Source organism: Sminthopsis crassicaudata, chromosome 2 (assembly GCF_048593235.1).
Source record: "Sminthopsis crassicaudata isolate SCR6 chromosome 2, ASM4859323v1, whole genome shotgun sequence".
NCBI classification, from domain to species: Eukaryota; Metazoa; Chordata; class Mammalia; order Dasyuromorphia; family Dasyuridae; genus Sminthopsis; species Sminthopsis crassicaudata.
This window is the reverse complement of record NC_133618.1, coordinates 151,744,768-151,764,133: the sequence shown is the minus strand read 5'-3', so window position 1 is coordinate 151,764,133 and position 19,366 is coordinate 151,744,768. Positions and strand designations below refer to the sequence as shown.

Below are 19,366 nucleotides of genomic sequence, written 5' to 3'. Positions count from 1 at the left end.
CTAATAGACAACCGATCCCAATCTTATTAGGAAATCTCTTCAACCCTAGCTTAGAGCCTCTTTCTAAGCTCAGGGCTATTGGTGTTTGCTCCTTTTCAGGTTTTCAACAGGTGCCAGAAGAATAGGTCACAAGGAAGGGGGATAAAGGAGGTATAGGAGAGTCAGTAACCAAAAAGTAATGCTCTGAAGAGTTCCTAGTTCCCAGAGCAAGAGAGATTTTCTTAAGGGAAAAGAGTAAAAGAGTTACCTACTGGGAACTGAGCTAAGGCACTAAGACTGCAGCAGGTGGAAAGAACTGACACATTAACAAAAGGACCAAGCTTCACTGGGTCCCTGAGGAAGAGAGATGCTGTTCACAAAGTTGCCTTATTAGAAAAAATAAGATTTTTTAAAAAAAGGATGAGAACATAAAATTATTGAATCCTCATTTTTTAAAGTAATATTTTGCTGTTCTCCCAGAGAGATTTGCTTCAGTTTTCAAAAGTTGTATGACTTGTGTTTAGAGCAGTCTGGTGAAACATTCTGAGCAACTCTGGCTCATTCTGAATTCTCTTTGAAAGTGTTTGTTTTTATTTTCTTCTTCCTTTGCAGATAAAAAAAAATCCACTTCTCTCCCATTTTTGGCATGATTTCAAACAATCCAATAATCTCTGTACCCCCCAATTACCCTCCCTCTTGCCCCCCAAAAGCCCAATGTGCGGCAGTTCTGATATGTGTTGCTTTAATCATCTCTTCATCATAGCTTGATAAATGTAGCCTGTTGGTTCTGCTTTTGCATTGTGTCAGCGAGAGGAAAGACACTGGATATGGCTATATCCACTATACCTTGGCAAAGCTCTGCATAAAGTTTCCTAAAATGAAAAACAAGAGGTAGAGGTAGAGAAAGACAGACAGATAGAAAGAGGAATAATCATTAAATGTGTTCACAAGAAAACCAAATATAACATCCTTTTTCTTATCATTGTCCCTAATCTGCCTACCAAAAATTACTTCTTATCCCAGCTTTGGCAAAAGCAGAGAAGTAATGATGCATGTGAATTAGGGCATGGGTAAATTGGCATCCTTCAAATATATTCTGTTTTGATTTTGGGTATCAGCTTCTAGTGCAAACTCAATCATCTTCATAAAGTACTTGGGAGACTGACCTTTACTCTGATCTATTAAGTGAAAGAAAATTTGGTACCCTAAGTGCAAGATTCTAATTCACCACTTCCCAATATGATCAGGGGATCTCAGTTTTTGAAAAGAAACTGTATAATAAGAGATGAATTAATATCATTACTCTGTCTTCTCTTCAGTAAAGAACCTGTTCAGGAATAATAGATTAAGAAAACATGGTAGAGAGTAATAGGCAAGAAGCCAAACTTTTAAGAATCAGGGAACTAGAGCTGGGACTGGAGAGTTTGTCACATACTTTATTTCCCCTATGCTCATGGCCACATTAATCATTAGTGCATTACTTTTAACATATTTAATGTTTTAAATTTTTTTAGGGGGGAAATAGATCTGTGATTTGAACATTATAGGAAACTACTTAGTGAAGAAATTTCCTCTATCAGTGTGGATCAGTGTTCTGAAACATAATAACCTAGTTGTCTAGGAAACCAAGAGGTCAAGTAATTTGTTGAATGTTGTATGACCTGTATGCATGAGAAGCAGGTCTAGAATTCAGGGAAGGCAAGTCAGAACATGAGTGTGAATCTATCAACAGGCGATTTAAAGGGGACAAATCAAGAGACTTAGAATTGGGTTCAAAAAATCAATTTCACAAATATAAGGATGAGATATGGTTAGATGGAGGTGAAATAGATCTATGAGATCTATAGTGCATTGTTCATGTGAATTGAGGGCGATAAAGCAACCAAAAACTGAATAATTGGAGATTGCATTGAGAGGCATGGTATTCAGGAAGAGATGATGGTCTTCTACTCCTCTGTCTTGGTCAAACCATATCTGGATCATTGTATTCAGTTTGAGAATCACATTTTAGGAAGACCATACATAATATAGATAAAGTCCGGAAAAAGGAAACCTAGGCTATTAAAAGATTTCAGATTCATGTTAAACTGAAGAAACTGGACAGTCTGGTGAAAAGAAGACAGTGTTAAGGTATTTAAAGGACAGGATTAGTTAATAGGATTAGATTGTCTAATCTAGAGGCAAACTTGGGTTTGATGTAAGGAAAAATTTACCAATAATTAGAACTAATCAAAATCAGAATGTACTGCTCTGGGATGTTAGGATAGTGCCCCAGTGAGATTCCTCCTCATCGAAATTCCCCAGTTAAAAGCTGAATAACTCCCATATATTGGGGATGAAGCAGAAGGAATTTAGGTTTGGGTTGAACTATAGAGGCTCTGAGGGCCTCTTCTAACTTTGTAAGACTGTGATTTAGTTATAAAGTCCTTAAGGTAAAGTGACTTTTTCAAGTTATCCTAACAAACGAGGGTCTGACCTATTAGATTTATGGATAGGAGAAGAATTTGTGAATAAACATGAGATAGAGAGCATTGTGAGATATAAAATAGATAATTCTGATTACTTTAAATAAAAAGTTTTTGTGCAAATAAAATCAATATAGCCAAGATTAGAAAGAAAGCAGAAAATTGAGGGGAAATTTATAGGCAGTTTCTCAGATAAAGGCCTTGTATCTCAAATATATAGCAAAGTTTATCCCATTTGTAAAAATATGAATAATTCTCTAAATGTTAAATATTCCAAAGATATGAATAGGAAGCTTTTGGAAAAAGAAATCAAAGCTATATATAACTCTAAATCATTACTGATTAAAGAAATTCAAATAACTTTGATATGCCATCTCATACCTTTTAAATTGGTGAAAATGATATAAGGGGAAAATGATAAATGTTGGAGGGAATATGGAAAAAATGGACATTAATGGCACTGTTGGTGTAAACTGATCCAATTAAGTCTGTTTCTCAAGTTGGTCAGAGAAAAAGGAAAATAATGTATCTGTTTTAAACATTTCCTTATAGAAGCTCCCTTTGTGGTGGCAAAGAACTGGAAAATGAGATCTATCTATTAATTGGGGAATGCCTGTATAAGTTGTAGTATATGACTTTGATTAAATATTCCTATGCTTTGAGAAATGATAGGTTGATTTTAGAAAAACAGATAAAAGACTTGTATGAAATAATGAAGTGTGAAATAAGCAGAATTAAGAGAATGTTGTAATAGCAGTTTGAAGAGTAATTGTGAATTACTAAATTCTGAGTGATATGAATATTCTGATCAAATACAAAGGAACTATGAAGAAAGATTTTATCTACCTCCAGAAGAAAAAACTGATGTATGGAAATATGTATTATATAGTTTCACTTATACACATGCATACATACAAACACACACACATACAGGCATAAACCATACATGAATACAGTCACACACGTACATGTACACATATATAAACATACACACGTGTGTGTGTGTGTGTGTTTGTCTTTCTATCTCTGCCAAATGTTGGCCTTAGATAATTTGGGGTTGGGAGGGAAGGAGATACCTTGGAACTCAAAATGTAACAACAAAACAAAACAAATGAGGAGCAGAGTTCTGGCTCTTCATAAAATTGTTTACCCACTACTGTCCTTTTAAAGCACAGTATTACCTTATAACCTTCAGATTACTTCTTAAAGTTGGGAAAGAACCCTCCTTTTGATCTGTCTGACATTACCATTCTCTTGTTCAAAAGCCATTAGTGGTTTTCCATTGCTTACTTTGGCATTGAAGACCTTTCTACATCTTCTAATTCTAGTTTTAATTTCTACTATTCCCGTACAATATCATACAGCAAAATAAGTGTGCTTAAAGTTCTGAGAACAGGCCCAATTCATTTTCAATTCTATACATTTGGTCATGTTATGCTCTTCTCCTAGAGTTCCCTCTGTGATTCTCTTCACTTTTCTGAAACAGAACTTATGTTTCTAACTCCAGGTCCAGAGGTATCACTTCTTCCTCTGAATCCTATGGTATTTACTATTTGTACCAATTAGTGATGATGTTCATCCCATTATTGCCAATCAACTGAATGAGGGGGAAAATCATATGATAAGAAACTATCCTAAAGAATGTAAAATGTAGTATCTGGGGTTGGCTTACTGGGCACATGCGGGAGCCCCATTGACTTCAATGAGCCAGACCTTCAGCTCCTCATCCACCATGAAATCGAAGCCGAAGAGCTGGAAACTCTGGTAGTGAAGGTGTTTAGTGCTGATTGCAGGCTCTATACACATAAGGCAGCTTCTATAAAATTGAAAAAGAAAAGAATTTAATAAGGAAGGAAACAAGCATTTATGTACTTTACAAATATTCAATCTTTACAATACTCTTGGGAGGGAGGTACTATTATTAGCCCCATTTTATAGTTAAGGAAATTAAGGGTGATCATGGTAAAATGACTTTCTCAGGGCCACACAATTAATAAGTGTTTAAGGTCACATTTGATTTCATATCTTCCTGAGTTCAGTTCTTCATCTATTACCATCAAGCTGCTTTTTGGAAAGCTTAAAATTTCTGTTGTTTTGCTGTTTACATATTTCAGTTGTCTTTGACTTGCTGTGACCGCATTTGGGGTTTTCTTGGCAAAAGATATTGGAGTGGTTTGCCATTCCTTTCTCTGGCTCATTTTATAGATGGAAACTCAGGCAAACAGGGTTAAATGACTAGACCAGAGTCACACAGCTAGTAAGTTCAGAAGCCAGATTTCAGCTTAAGAGGAGGAGTCTTCTTGACTCCAAGCCTGGCTCTCTATTCACTGTATCATCTAATAACTGTCTCATTAAAATTTGGTAGGTAGACATATATTATTTGAGGAAGATTTTACATTAAGAGCTCTAGTTTAACAAGAATAGAAATTATCATTAGACGTATTCTATATATTTAGTAATAATTTATATAATGCTTCAAGATTTGCCAGTGCTTCAGCTGACTGTACCCTTACAACCATGCTGTGAGGTAGGTACTATAAGTATCATCATCACCCTCTTTTGCCATTAAGTGACTTGAATACAGGCTTATGGGCAAGAACTAGAGGCCAGATCAAACTAAAATTTTCCTGACTCCAAGTCCAATACTCTGTCCACTATGCCACCCTTCATCTATTAAGCAATAACTTTTTTTTTCAAAATCCTGAAATTACTAATGTATTCAGCCACAATATATTTCTTTGTCAGTTATTACAAAATAAACAAAATGCCAACTTAAGTGGAACTTGGAAGAATAAAATTCTTTCAAATGCCTATAGCTGTATATTACTTTATCTAGGAGATCATTTCTGTATATTTTCAGCATGAAAAAAGGGAATTTGAACAAAATTCTTTCTGTAAAGCAAAACAAAAACACTGCTTTTTCCTAGAGAAGAAATGACATGAAAAAGGAGACTTTTCTTTTTCTCTTCTCTTTCTTCTTTTTTTTTCTCCTTCCTTTTTTCTTCCTCTTTCTCTCTTTTAAATCTGAAATTGTGATTTCATTAGTTTAGAAAATTCCTGATGAGGAAAATCCATTAGCATAGCTGTATAACAGCTGTTTAATTTATGATCCTAAGTTATAATTTAATTATGATTATATTTGAAGTGCCTGAAACAATGACAAAAATATGAGACTTCAACCTAGGTCTTATTTAGTCTGAGGCCAGCTCTTTCCACTTTGCCATGTTGCTTCCAAATTGAATCATGATGATTCAGAGCTTAAGGCTCTAGAGGTCATCAAATTCCAAACACTCTCATTTTTCAAAATCAAGAAGGAGAGATGATTTTACTAAAGAGAGTGATTTACTAAAGGTTAAACTGGTAGGAGAGTAGCAGAGCCTGGATTTAAACTCAGATCCTCTAATGCCAAAGCCAGCTCTCCTACTACTATTTATCATTTTGTGTGTGTGTGTGTGTGTGTTAGAGAGAGAGAGAGAGAGAGAGAGAGAGAGAGAGAGAGAGAGAGAGAGAGAGAGAGAGAGAGAGAGAGAGAGAGAGAAAGCAACTGCCCAGGGTCACATAGCTAGTGTTTGAGTCTACATTTGAGTTCAGATCTTCCTAACATCAGGGTCAATGCTTTATCCATTGCACTACCTAGCAGAGCTTAAATCATGCTTCTTGACAAAGGGACATGTTTCTGTTTAATCTACATTGGCTTACTTGCTAAAGAAAGGGGAAAGGTATGGAAAGAGGGAGAAAAATTTGGAACTCAAATATTTTTCAAGGGTGAATGTTGAAACCATTTTTGTATATAGTTTGAAAAATAAAAAGCTATTATTATTTTTTAAAAGACACATGCTTCAAATTTCCCGAGAGTCAGGAATTATAGTGCTATGCCAATATGGATCAAAGAATGTAATTTAAAAAAAAAATCTAAGTGTTATTACTTAATCTCAATTGGAAAGTTGAATGAGTAGACTATACATTGGCATGTAATGTAAATTGAAAATGAAAAAAAGAATAATACAGACAGAATCAACATTTCAAACTGAATGATCAAAAAAACTTATTGGTAACTTAAAACATTCATTTCTATGACTATGATTTTGTAGATTACAACTAATTCCTCCTATTAGCCCTCTGCCAAAAAAAAAAAATTTCAAATTTCTGATGACAAAATAAAAGGAAATTTTAAAAGTCAACAAATGAGCTTTTAAGTATTAGTTCTTCTAAATTAGATACCAGCAATCGGAGAAACACTTCTTTAATTTTTTTTCCTAAAGTCTGAACTCACTAGCATTATGATTTGTCTTCTTAACACTTAACCATTTGCTAAGTCTTGTCAGTTCTACTATCATAATACTTTGCCTATCAGTCCCCTTCTCTCCATGTACATACATGACCACCACCCTAATTCAGCCTGTCCTCATTTTTTATCGGTACTGCTATAAAAGAGCCCTCAATGATCCCTGCTTCTTTTCTCTCCAACCCATCCTCCACATAACTTCCAAAAGATTATTCCTAAATTATAGGTCTGCCAAAAAAAACCAAGCAACAAACTACAGTGGCTTCCAATTTTTGATTGTAAAGTATTAAACCTGTCAGCCTGGCATCAAAAGCTTCAATCTGGCTTCAATACACATTTCTAAATTGTATATTATTCTTTGTTATATACCCTGTAGTTCAGCTAAACTGTACCACTAACTGTTCCGAGAATTCAACATTCCATGCCTAACTTTCTGCCTGGAATTATCTGCTTCATTTCTACTTTCTTATTTAGTTCCCTTCAAAGGTCAGCTTATGTGGCACTACATACATGAAGTCTTTCTTAATCCCTTTCTTAATCTTGCTTCCTCATCCAATTTGCTTTTTTAAAATTTAAATTATCAAACTTTTAAAAAATCTTTTCCAAACTACTTTTAAAAAAATTCATGTTATTTTTTCAAATATCAAACATTTGTTTTTTCTTCCTTTGACTTTGCTCTTTCCATTGGGAAGAAAATGCAGAACCTCTATACGACACAGACATATCTGTCTATATGGAACCCTCAGTGAAATGTAAGTTCCCTGAGGGAAGAGACCATTTCATTTTTATTTTTATATCTTCAGTGTATTGTTTAGGATTGTGATAATGAACACATCTTATGTTGTTTGGGATTATGATAGTAACATTTTCATAATTTAGATCATATAAATAGAAAGCTTATCAGATTTGAAGATGACACAATGTCAGTACCTAACACAAAGAGTAAAGTCAGAAACCAAAAAGATCTCAACAGACTAAACACTGGATCAAATCAAAAAAGATTCCAATTTAATGGAAATAAATGAAAAAGTTTATCTTTTATTTCTCCTTCTCCGACTCCCTAACTTCTTTCAAGGCTTTGCTTAGGAGTGACTTCCTAGAGGAAGCCTTTCCTGATACACCCAGTTACTAGTGCTTCCTACTCAAATTGCCTTTGATTTACTTATCTGTATACATGCTCCCTTCATCCCTCCTGCTTACATCCGTCCTTCATATAAATTCATTAAAGGTAAGAACTATTTTGGTTTTATCTCCCAAACCTAGTATAGCTCTCAGCACATATTCAAATGCATCTCTGAGCTCATCCATTCATGAATTCCTACTAATGAATGACACAGAGAGCAACCTCTCCAGCTCTGTGTGAATTTTGTCCATGTCCTTCCACACATGCTAGAGGCCTATCTTCACATACCTAGAAGATATGCTTTTGTATTAAAATATGCAGTTCTTCAGAGTTCCTTTCTGTTTATATGTTGCTGCCTGTAAATATTCACTACAAATTTTTCTCCAATGCCCTCTATGTGGTAATCAGTTTTAATTCTTTAGAAACATCTGTATTCCATGTCTGGGTGCCACATAGCAATGTAGTAGAATGTTGGAATTAAAAATATGGGCATTTGCTTACCTGAGAAGCTGGGGGTAAAGAAGCTTTGCCATTTCCCAAAGGCAAACCAGCCTGCCCTCCCCAAGGCAAACCAGTTCTTGTCTTCCTGTTCAACTCTGGACCCAATTCCTTGACCATCTGTATTGCCTGTCCCAAACATATATTCAACAAATATTTAGTAAGCATTTAATATATAATGGACAAGGAAAAGATAGTAAGTGCTTAATAAATGTTTGTTGAATTTAATCAAATAAAGGAAAGCTGACTTTAGCAGCTTACTCTAAACATCCCTGGCTCTTTTATGTTTGTAAGAAGTAGGTGGAGGAGGATGGGCAACCTTCTCTAATTTGATATCACATTTTAAAGACTTGGTACCATTTATAAATTTGCTTGCACCTTTCTTGTGTCTTTACTATGTAATGTGTGTTATTACCCATTATCTGTGTTATCTGTAAGCTCTTTAAAGGCAAGAACTGCATTTTGTCTTGATATATTTTTCCTAGGGTATAAGCACCATGTTCTTTCTGCATATACTAGCTACGAATTGATGTGATTATGCTGCTACTTAAGAACTATTTCAAAGAACCCAAAATGTCAAAATTTATTTCTAGGAATATAAATTCTTCAGTTGTTGGAGAAGGAGGATTGACAATTCATTTTAGATCTTTTGCAAAGCCTCTGGGTAGAAGACTTCTTATTGATTGCAATGCCATATACTTCTATAAAGAACCTGCCAGATTACATCAAGATAGCAGAGTTACCGGGGCAATTTGTTCATAAGCAAGGAACAACAGGTGAGGAGGGAAGTTAACATGTTGTATCTAGAAAAGATCCAGTGATCCAGAACAATAATTTACATGAACAAAATTAAGCAGGATTTTAATTTTTGCCTAGGATCTTTAAATGTCAGCATCTCATTTCATGGTGTTGAATCAAATGGTCAGTAGTGTTTTCATACACAGAGAATTAAAAACAAATTCAATTAAGAAAAACATATGTATCAAGTAATGGGTATTCATAGTTTCATTTCTATTAAAATATACATTTTAAATGTTTTCCATCTGAAGAAGAAGGATTCTAATATCGGCTACCAATTGAAAATGAATAATTAATAAATGAATAATGTCTTGTTAAAACCTCCTATAGCCAAAATATATTAGCTTATCCTCTTCTCCAATTCACATAGTTGATAAGCTGCTCTGAAGCTTCATTAAAAGTTATGTCAACATAAACTCAAATGACACCCCCAACCTATATTCAGAACCTTTGTAAACCAAGAGATGGCCAGAGCCTGTAAACCAAGCTGTATCTAGTACATTGCTAGAGAGAGATGGGTTCACACACTGAATGACAATCATGACCTAAAAACAAACAAACAAACAAACAAAAAAAACTTAATAGGCCAAACATTTGGGGGATCAGTTAGTAGGATGAAATTTGGTAGGGATTTAAGTAAAGGCCTATACTTGGGTTCAAAGAATCAACTTTACAAATAGGAGATGGAGAGACATAGAGTGCTTTGTCTGAAAAAAGATCCGGAAACTTTAATGGACAGAAAGATCAACAAGAGTCAATGCTATGTTAGGATGGCTACAAAACCTAATATGATCTTCAGCAGGAAGAAAGGTAGAGTGTCTGGAAATAAGGAAGTGATGATCCTGTTGTACTTCTGACATTGTCAGACTCTCCCTTAGCTTAAATAATTACCCCTAGTTTATTTTCTCTGGTGCTTATGGCCAGTTGGTTTTTTTTTTAAAAAAAGAAAGCCCTTCTCTTCAACAATGAGATGAACCAAATCAGTTCCATTTGTTCAACAATGAAGAGAACCAGCTACACCCAGTGAAAGAACTCTGGGAAATGAATATGAACCACAACATAGCATTTCCACTCCCTCTGTTTTTGTCCACCTGCATTTTTTATTTCTTTCTCAGGTTATTTTTACCTTATGTTTAAGTCCGATTTTTCTTGTGCAGTAAAATAACTGTATGGATATGTATACATATAGTGTATTTAACATATACTTTAACATATTTAACATGTATGGGTCTGCCTACCATTTAGGGGAGGAGGTGGGGGGAAGGAAGGGAAAAAGTTGAAAAAGAGGGTTCTGCAAGGGTCAATGCTGAAAAATTATCCATGCATATATTTTATAAATAAAAAGCTATATATAAAAGCCTTTTTTCTTTTAGAAAGGAAGCACAATATAAGAAAAAATTGGGATCAGTCAAGATGGCTTGGGTTCAAATCCTGTCCTAGCCAGTTTTCAGCTATACCTCCATGGACAAATTCTTAATGCTTCTTTAGGCCTATTTACCTACTCAAGCTAGGAAGCATTATACAATGGAAATGCTGAGCTTGGTGGCAAGACTTAGGTCTGAATTCCAGCTCTATAAGCAACAGTGTCATCTTAGAGAAATCACTTGCTCTGAGCCTTAGTTTCCTCATTTGTAAGATGACGGGTTGGGATGGATGACTTCTAAGGTCTTTTGCAAACTGTACAATCCATGATATCATTATTAATATTACTTTGCATCATGATCCAATTTGACTTTTTTGCTTATAATGGTACATTATGAATTTAAATTCATTTGATAGTTTATATTGTTCATATGATTTCCGTAAGAGTTAATTCTTCAGGCATGAAACACAATTCATCACAGTCTCATAATAAGTTTTAAGAGTCAGCATAACTACTTCTGGGGGTCAGAAGTTATGTTAAGGACAGATGAAATAAATAATAACAGTAAGAAGGTCACCACACTATTCAAGCCTGTGCCCAGTGACACCACTGTAATTTATTTGTAATGTTGGTCAAGAAAACTTATTTGGAAACCCTTTCCTTAAATGAGAATGAAAAGATATTCTGCTAATCTAAACTGATCCAGTAAATTTCACAAAATAGTTCATCCTCTAGCTAGCATAAACTAACATATTCTGTTTGGCCCCAAAATGCAAAACTAGGAGCCACATGGGGAAGTTGTAAAGAGGAAAATTTAGGTTTGAGGATAAGGAAAAAGTTTCTAGCAATTAGGGCTATCCCAAATGGCTGCTTCAGAAAATAGTGGTTTCCCCCTCACTGAAGGTATTCAAGCAAAAGTGGAGGTAAGAATTGAATTAAGTGGTCTTTGAAGTCCTTTTCAACTTTGAAATTCTATGAAAATCTGAATTTTCTTAAATGCAAAGAAAATCTTAAAACACTGCATTATATTTGACTGGCTAACTGACTGAAAGTTAAGGAATTCTGGTAGCAGAAGAACTCAGATGAAGTATATATCACCTTACAGAGAAGTTTGGATTTCATGTTCTAGCCAATAAATGATAATTTTAGTCAATGCACAAAGCCTAGCTTTAGATTTAACATGAAGCCTAATGAGGGTCATCCTCTTTCATCTAAAAATAGGTGATGCTCTAGAGAAATGGTTTTGAAGTCCAGGAACCAGACATAGGGAAGGGGAATGAAGCTTGGTCTGAGCACCTCCACAAAATGGAGATTCTTAGATGAATGCATTAGAGAGAAAAACAGGAGATTGGAAAAGACTATAATGGCTAGTCCTTTAGCCTGTATCTTCCTCACTTTCCAAATAAACCAGATGAAATTAAAAATTTGAAAAAAAATTTATCTCCAAAGAACTTGGCACAAAACTCTATTTTTACTGAATCTAACTGGATAGGCAATAAAATGTATGTACGACACAAAGATAACAATATGTCTGATCATTTATGTTCAGAATGAAGCTCAGTAAAGACATCAAACAAATTTGCAATTCTAAATGGCACAGGGAAATAGGCTAACTTGGCTTTTCCTGAGTATGGGAAATATTTTGGCTTAAAGACAATCTTTTCAATTCTAAGAACTATCATCCAACATGGTTGAACACAACTATTTCAGATATGTGTATTTTAAAAAATGAGACTAGGTATAACTTTGACCTTTTTAAGGTTTTGTGAGCTATGAGGGAAAGAAAGGCCTATTGAGGGCCTCAAAATATCTGGGGAAACAAAAATTTTAAAGTGCTTTTAACAAATTCATTAAACTAATATAGCCACTTTTTCTATTTAGAATAGAAAATGTAAAAAGCTCCAAATACTTTGCAATTTTCCATATAAGTGCAATTCCTTAAAAAGTGAATTTCTTGGTATTACTCAAAACTGAGGTGAGAAAAGGTCACACAATAACCTAGATGGCCTTTCTACCATAGGTGAATTTTAGATAAAATCAAATTTCAATCTTACCAAGTCACTGGAAAATGAAATTCACTTTTTATTCAGAGTTGAATAATAGAACAAAAATGGACTAATCTTAGACTACTGAATATATTGTATTGATGGTCCTGTTCTAAAATAACTGCCATATTTAAACAGAGAGTACGTAAAAGCTTTAGTACTTAGTTAAGAACTAGAAACAAAGAAAAGCAAAAAATATTGACTCTTCCCTTCAGGAGCTACAGAAGCAAGAAAAGGTTATTAGAATTTGATCATTAAGAGATCACTGGTAATTTTGGAGAGGGTCAAAGCCAGATTAAGGAAAGTTTTGAAAGGAGTAAGAGGAAAAATTGATATACCCAATAGAGAATGCTTGAATTAAATGAGAAAAGGAAGGAGATATTGACAATAAGTATCAAGGATGATCAAGTGAGGTTTCTTTTGAAATATATAAAGAATTCTTCTCTATAAGTTTGACTTCTTGAGAATGGAAAATCTATAATTTAATTTTTCCCTTAGAATTTTTGAATTTCTGACAGAAGAGGAGAGACTGGAATTTTAAATTCTTATTTAAAGAAATAACAAAGTATTTCTCATTTTAAGGCATAAAGTGATAATTTTTTGCTCATTAGAAGAAATGGGGGTGGGGGAGACATTTATGCTATATCCATTCACCCAACATGTTATATTCTTTAATACGTCTGTTTTCTTACATTCTGACATTCAATGGGATATCCTCTAATTCTGGGAGAGAAGAAATATAAAAGCCCCAATATGTATGTTAACAGCTTGAAAGACAAAGCTTGATTTGGGGGTGTTTTATTTCTATCAAGTCAACCACCTTATTATTTACTATTGACAAATGAATCCTCTCTAAGTTAGTTATCCAGCTTTGGATTAAACGTCTTCAGTGACAGGATTCTCAATGTCTCACCCAAGTTCATTCTACTTTCCAATATTAGCAAACCTATGGGGAACCTTTAAGGGACCTGAAGTCTGTTCCCCTATAATTTCTATCCATTAGTCCTGTTTCTCCCCAATGGAGCCAGAGAGGATAAATAGCATTCCTTTCCCAAATGACAATCTTCAAATATCTAAATGTGCCCATTACATCCTTCACTTCATTAGTGAGTCTTCCAGGTTTTCTCCTCTAGGGTTAACATTACATCCTGTCCTTAGGTATCCTACACATGTCATAGTTTTGAGTTCCTTTATACTGGCTGATTTCCAGACACATCACTCTAATTTGACAATGTCCCTCTTAAAACATAGTAGTCAGAATTGAACACAATACATTCAATGTGTTTAGACCAATACGAAGGTTTTGACCAGTATAGTAGTTTTTACCTAGAAAATACTTTATATAGTCAGCTAGATGGCACAGTGGATAGTGCACCTTTTCCTAGACTTAGGAAAACTCATCTTCCTGAGTTTAAATCTTGGTTCAGACACATATTGCCTATATGACCCTGGGCAAGCCACTTAACACTATTTGCCTCAGTTTCCTCATCTGTAAAATGAGCTGGAAAAAGTAAAGGCAAACCACTCAATAAAAGCCCAAATAGGATCACAAAATGTTGAACATGACAGATGACTAAATGGCAATATGAAATATTCATTAAATTGAAAGGACTGTTACTTCCCTTGTTCTGGATATTACACTTGTTTAAATGAAGCCCAAGATCACATTAGCTTTGTGTTAAGTCCACTAAACTGAGAATTTTTATTTCTTTCTCTTGATTCCTGTATTCAAAGGATTTCAGACTAGGAAGAAGGATCTACAGAGAAAAAAGGAAGTTGGGAAGCATAACCTCAGCTGATGTGGTGGGGATGTAAGATTTGTTTTTCTTTCTATAGGAAAGAACTTTTTCTTAACTATATGGAGACAGTGTTTCTAAATTCAAGAGGTTTGATACAGTTAGAAATCTTGTTCTACTATGGCCATGTTTTCAATTTTACCATCAGTATTAATGTTTTATTTCCTATAAATTCAATTCATTTTCAGTCCTTATTTTGCTGGTCTGTGCTAATATGAGTCATGAGCAAAATGCTGTTATTCTCAAAATGGCAAATGTGATTAAAAACTACATTAAATAGTAAACACTGAAAAAGTTGAATAGCAGACATATTAATTCAATTTTTTTGGAGCTATGAATTTATCTGAATATTCTGAAAGACAATTTGAAAATTATAAAACAAAAGTCATCAAACATCATATCATTTGACTCATAAATCCTTTACATGCTGGGCATATATCCCCACGGAGGCCAAGGAAAAAAAAAGAAAAGATCCACATATACCAAAATATTAATAGCTATACTTTTGAAGGTAGAAAAAAACTGGATATTAAATGGAGAATGGCTGGACAAATTGTGACAGATGAATACTATTAGACTGTAGAAAATGACAAATGTGATAAATTTGGAGGAACATATGAGAATACTTGCATGAATTAATACTGAGCAAAATAAGCAGAAGCAGAATAATGTAGATAGTGAATAGGATAATAATAAAATGAAGTTAGCACTGGGTCCCAGAGAATAGATAATAAAACATACATCACTACTTTCAGGAGAGAGGTAGAGATTATTAGTACAGAATGGGGTATATTCTATCAGGTTGTTTTTCTTTTTTATAAGAGGGTTCAATTGGGAAGGACTATGTATTGTGAAATAGCTATGGCAGGATGCCAAAAGACATCAATAAAACTTTTAAAAACACAGAAAATTTGAAACTCAAAATAAAAAAATGTTAAAAATCATTTTTACGCACAATTGGAAAAAATAAAATACTACTAAAAATAAAAATACATATAGAAAAATTGCCAAAAATTTAATTCTGGAGCTATAGGTTTAAAATTGCACTAAGACTTTTGGGACATCCTATATATTGATCATACAGGATGATTCTCATTTCTCTCAACTGCTTGTACTTTACTAGAAATATTTCATGCTCACAGTAACTACAGGACCATAAGTGAAGAACTCTAGGGGAGTTTTATGAATTCAGTAAACCGATTTTTTCATAGTCAACTAACCTGTAAGGGAGGAGAATCAAATCAATGGCAGACCCTGTCAAAAACAGAATCCATAACAAATCCAGGCATTAAATTAATTTCTTTTTTGTAATTAGTCCTAAATATAAAATAATCAATTGGTTAAAACCTCAGACAGTGGATTAGGAGGAATATCTTCCATTAAGCCCACTTTGTTGTGAATGATAAGAAACGTAAATGGACATAAGACAATAATTTGATCCAGGAATAAGGCAAAACTACAACGGAGTAGTGAGCAACTGATACACATAGGATTTCTATTGTTCTCACATCCTGCCACCACTTGGAAAGGTACTTTTTTTCTCCCTTTCCTTTGTCATCAAGTAGTACTGAGTGAAATCTCTCTTACAAAGTAACTTAAATTTGAGTCACCTCCTCCAAAGCATCTTTTTCTTACTTCTCTTAAGTAAAACATATCTCTCAGCAAGACATACATTCCTTCAGGATAAAGACAAGTAGGAAATCCCTTTGCCCAACTAGTGACCAGTAAAAATGGAATGAGCATCAATGGCTTGTACTTCCATTTGTTTGCTTGCTACCTGGAGACACAAAAGATGCTAACATAGAGAGAATGTGGTAAATACACATACACACACACACATACACACAACAAAAGGATGCTTATTTGACTAGATGATAGATACCATAAACTAGTATTAAAAGAGGGCCATCTCCACTTTTCCTGATCTATATCTGGCCACTAGAACCCAGATGACTCCAGAGGAGAAATTGAAGCTGGTGATTTTGCACAGCCCTCTCTCACTCAAATCCAATTGCATGTCATGATATCACCTTCCAGATGAATGAAGAACAAACAACAACAATGACTGACTAGGGATCAGGAGAACTAAATTCTAGTGCTAACTGTACCATTAGTCTGGTGGAAGTCATTTAGCCTTTTTGTGGATGTTTTCACATCAATAAAATAATGAAACCACTGTCTGTCCTTATTATTAGCTCATATGTTTAGAAGAATCAAATAAGTCTATACATGAAAAAGCATATTTTAAACAAGTTTAAGGGGATGCTATTTCCTTTTCACAATATTTATTCATCCATCATTCCAAGATAAATACATCATGGCTCTTAGTTCACAATCATCTTTCCTAAAACACAACATAAAAAAAAAAAAGGCCAAGACCATTTCATGGGCTCTCCCTTAAAAGGAGTGCTGCATTTAGGGTCAACAGAAACTTGGATTAAAATCCCAGGTTTATTATACAAGCTGAGATGGACAGCTCTGATAACCTCTCAAGCCATTGATACCTATAGTACCCACCTCATAGAACTATTAAGAGGATTAAATGAAATAATGTAGGTCAGAAGTGTCAAATGTGTGGCCTGCAGGACACATAAAGCCCCACGACATTGAGAATCTAGCTTGAGCCAAATTAAAATGTAATTGGGGAATATAAAATTAAATCAAAACAAAATAAAATATTGATAATGTAATACAAGGCTTTCTATATCAATATGTATCCCATAGATATCCATATTTATGGTTAATGACTCCCATTTAGATTTGAATTTGACACCACTGAGAGTATAGTTGAAACTTTATGCAAAATTCAATTTTCCATATACATCTATCAGTTATTATTATTGAAACCATAACAATTGCCCTCTCAGTTTGATCCATGAAGCAGCCTCCATTCTTTGGGAATGGTAAGTAACAGGTACTCCTTTCCATGTAAGGGAACAAAACCAAACCTCCCCTTGAAATTGTTAGAGATAACAAAAAGGTACAAACAAATTACCTTATTATTTGTTTGATTTGTAATAAGATACTATTTTCCAGTGTAATGTTCAAAGCACTTGTTAGATACTGATTGAATTCCTCAAAGAACATTTCATTCCCTTCTTCATATTTCCCATAGTTTTTTGAATACTCCTTTTGAATGCAGTGATTGGTCAAATGGCAAGTTTTGTCTTGGAAATTGGTGATATTGTATGGTTCTGAAGAGGTCCGGAGCACGCCCTCTCTATAGAGGTAGATATTATATTGATGATCCACTAGGACCCAGCTCCTGCCAAAAAAAGAGAACAGTTACTTTTCTATCCAAGCACCTAGTATCATAAGACCATGTCCAGGTGATTATTTTCACAATTTGCTATAAAGTTTAGAAGGATTTAAACTCAAAAAAATTAAATAAATTCTTACAAAATATTTGTGTTGGCAACTTTAAGAATTTAACTATAATGAACAAATGGGTAACACATTTAGAATACCTTATAGAAAACCATTCTGGAGGTGGTTTAACCTGGTGATGAGATTCAAGAAAAGAAAGAATAAAGCTAAAAGCTAAACCCAGGGGTGGGAAAAATGAGCAGCTACCTAGGTAACATCTTTTTTACTCATGATTTTTATACATTTGTATATTCTAATCCCAGAAAATATCCTTCTCCTTGTCATGTAGCTATTTGTGATGAGTTATACTACATGTTACAGTGAATCTTATAGCCAACAATGGAAAAGGGCACACAATTTTTGAACCTTTCCTGGGGCAAAGAAGCCCCATATTCTAGCTGCATTGGAAGTTACTAAAGAGATGATATGATCATCTAAGGAGAAAAATTTTTCTATTAGGATGATAATGCATTCTAAATAGTCTAAATAACCAAATAGTTAAATTTGGCTCTTTATCTTATGACGGCGACTCTCTCAGTATAATTTTTTATTAATCCAAAGTGAAGTATACTGTACAGGGACGTAAAACATAAAACAGTAGGCTTTCAAGAAATTCCCAGTAAAGTGATTTGTTACACCCAGATAAGAAAGCACTTTGGATTTCTTCTTTAAGCAAAACAGTAAATAATTACTAACTCAAGACAGTAGCAGTTCAACTTAGCCATTAAATAAATTTTGTGCTCCATAATCAACAAGACTTGTATAATTGAAATCCTGGTCGGTGAGTAATAATCTGTTTAGAGCACACATCCTCCAGAGAAAGACTGAAATACCTGCTGTGAGCTAGTATTAAAGATATCCCAGAATATACACTGTTGTGTGATGTTGTCCTTGAATGACTTTATGGCTGCTTTGGTCAGAAAAGAACATCACACCCTCCTCTTCTCTCAGTCCTTTTGCCTGGCTACCTTAAAGCTAGGATAAATGAGGTTCTAGTCAATAAACCAAATTCTAAAAATAATTTCACCCCCATGAAATTCATAAAGAGTTAGAGGGAAATAAGACACTGTTGTTATTTGTGGTAGGGAATAGCCTCTTTCCACATTTATTTATTTTGTATAAATCTTGCTACTATCTCAACTTCTTTTCAAAATTACAAGAAAATAAATCCCCTAATTTTAGTAGACAAGATCCTCAATAATAAAACAAAGAATTCTGATTCTTTTGGAAAAACTAAAACTTTTTTTAAGATAGAATTTTGTTTGTGTGCTATGGGAAATTATTGTTGAGAAAACTTCCACTGAAGGATATTAGGAACTTCTCTGTCCCTTTTATATAATCTTAGAGAGCTGCTTAAATCTTTTCAAGAATTGTTTTTTGCCTCTCTTCAAATCCTTAGCACTTGGCAAAGTGCCTGGCACACACTATTGTTGGTTCAGTCATTTTTTTAGTCATGTCTGATTCTTTGTGACCTCATTTCATGTTTTTTTTTTTTTTTTTTTTGCTTTTTTGTCAAAGATACTAGAATGGTTTGACATTTCTTTCTTTAGCTCACTTTATGGATGAGTAAACTGAGGCAAATAGGGGACTTGTCCAGGGTCACATAGCTAGTAATTGTGTGAGATTGAATTTGAACTCATGGAAATGT

The 19,366-nt window shown here is 34.2% G+C and overlaps 1 protein-coding gene across 2 annotated transcripts in view; it reads right to left on the bottom strand.

Annotated features, from left to right (window-relative positions):
* Positions 1-547: 547 nt before the first annotated feature.
* Positions 548-19,366, bottom strand: part of TTL (tubulin tyrosine ligase) — a 41,398-nt gene continuing 22,579 nt past the window's right edge. Inside the window, exons 5-7 of one of the 2 annotated variants that reach the window (XM_074287695.1) lie at positions 17,348-17,617; positions 4,117-4,260; positions 548-851 (exon numbers count right to left, since the gene is read on the bottom strand). In XM_074287695.1, the coding sequence (XP_074143796.1) occupies positions 737-851; positions 4,117-4,260; positions 17,348-17,617 (529 nt within the window). In that variant the 3' untranslated portion in view covers positions 548-736. Of the gene's footprint in view, positions 852-4,116; positions 4,261-8,361; positions 8,480-17,347; positions 17,618-19,366 lie in introns of those variants that run through there. The other variant, XM_074287696.1, reaches the window with a different exon arrangement.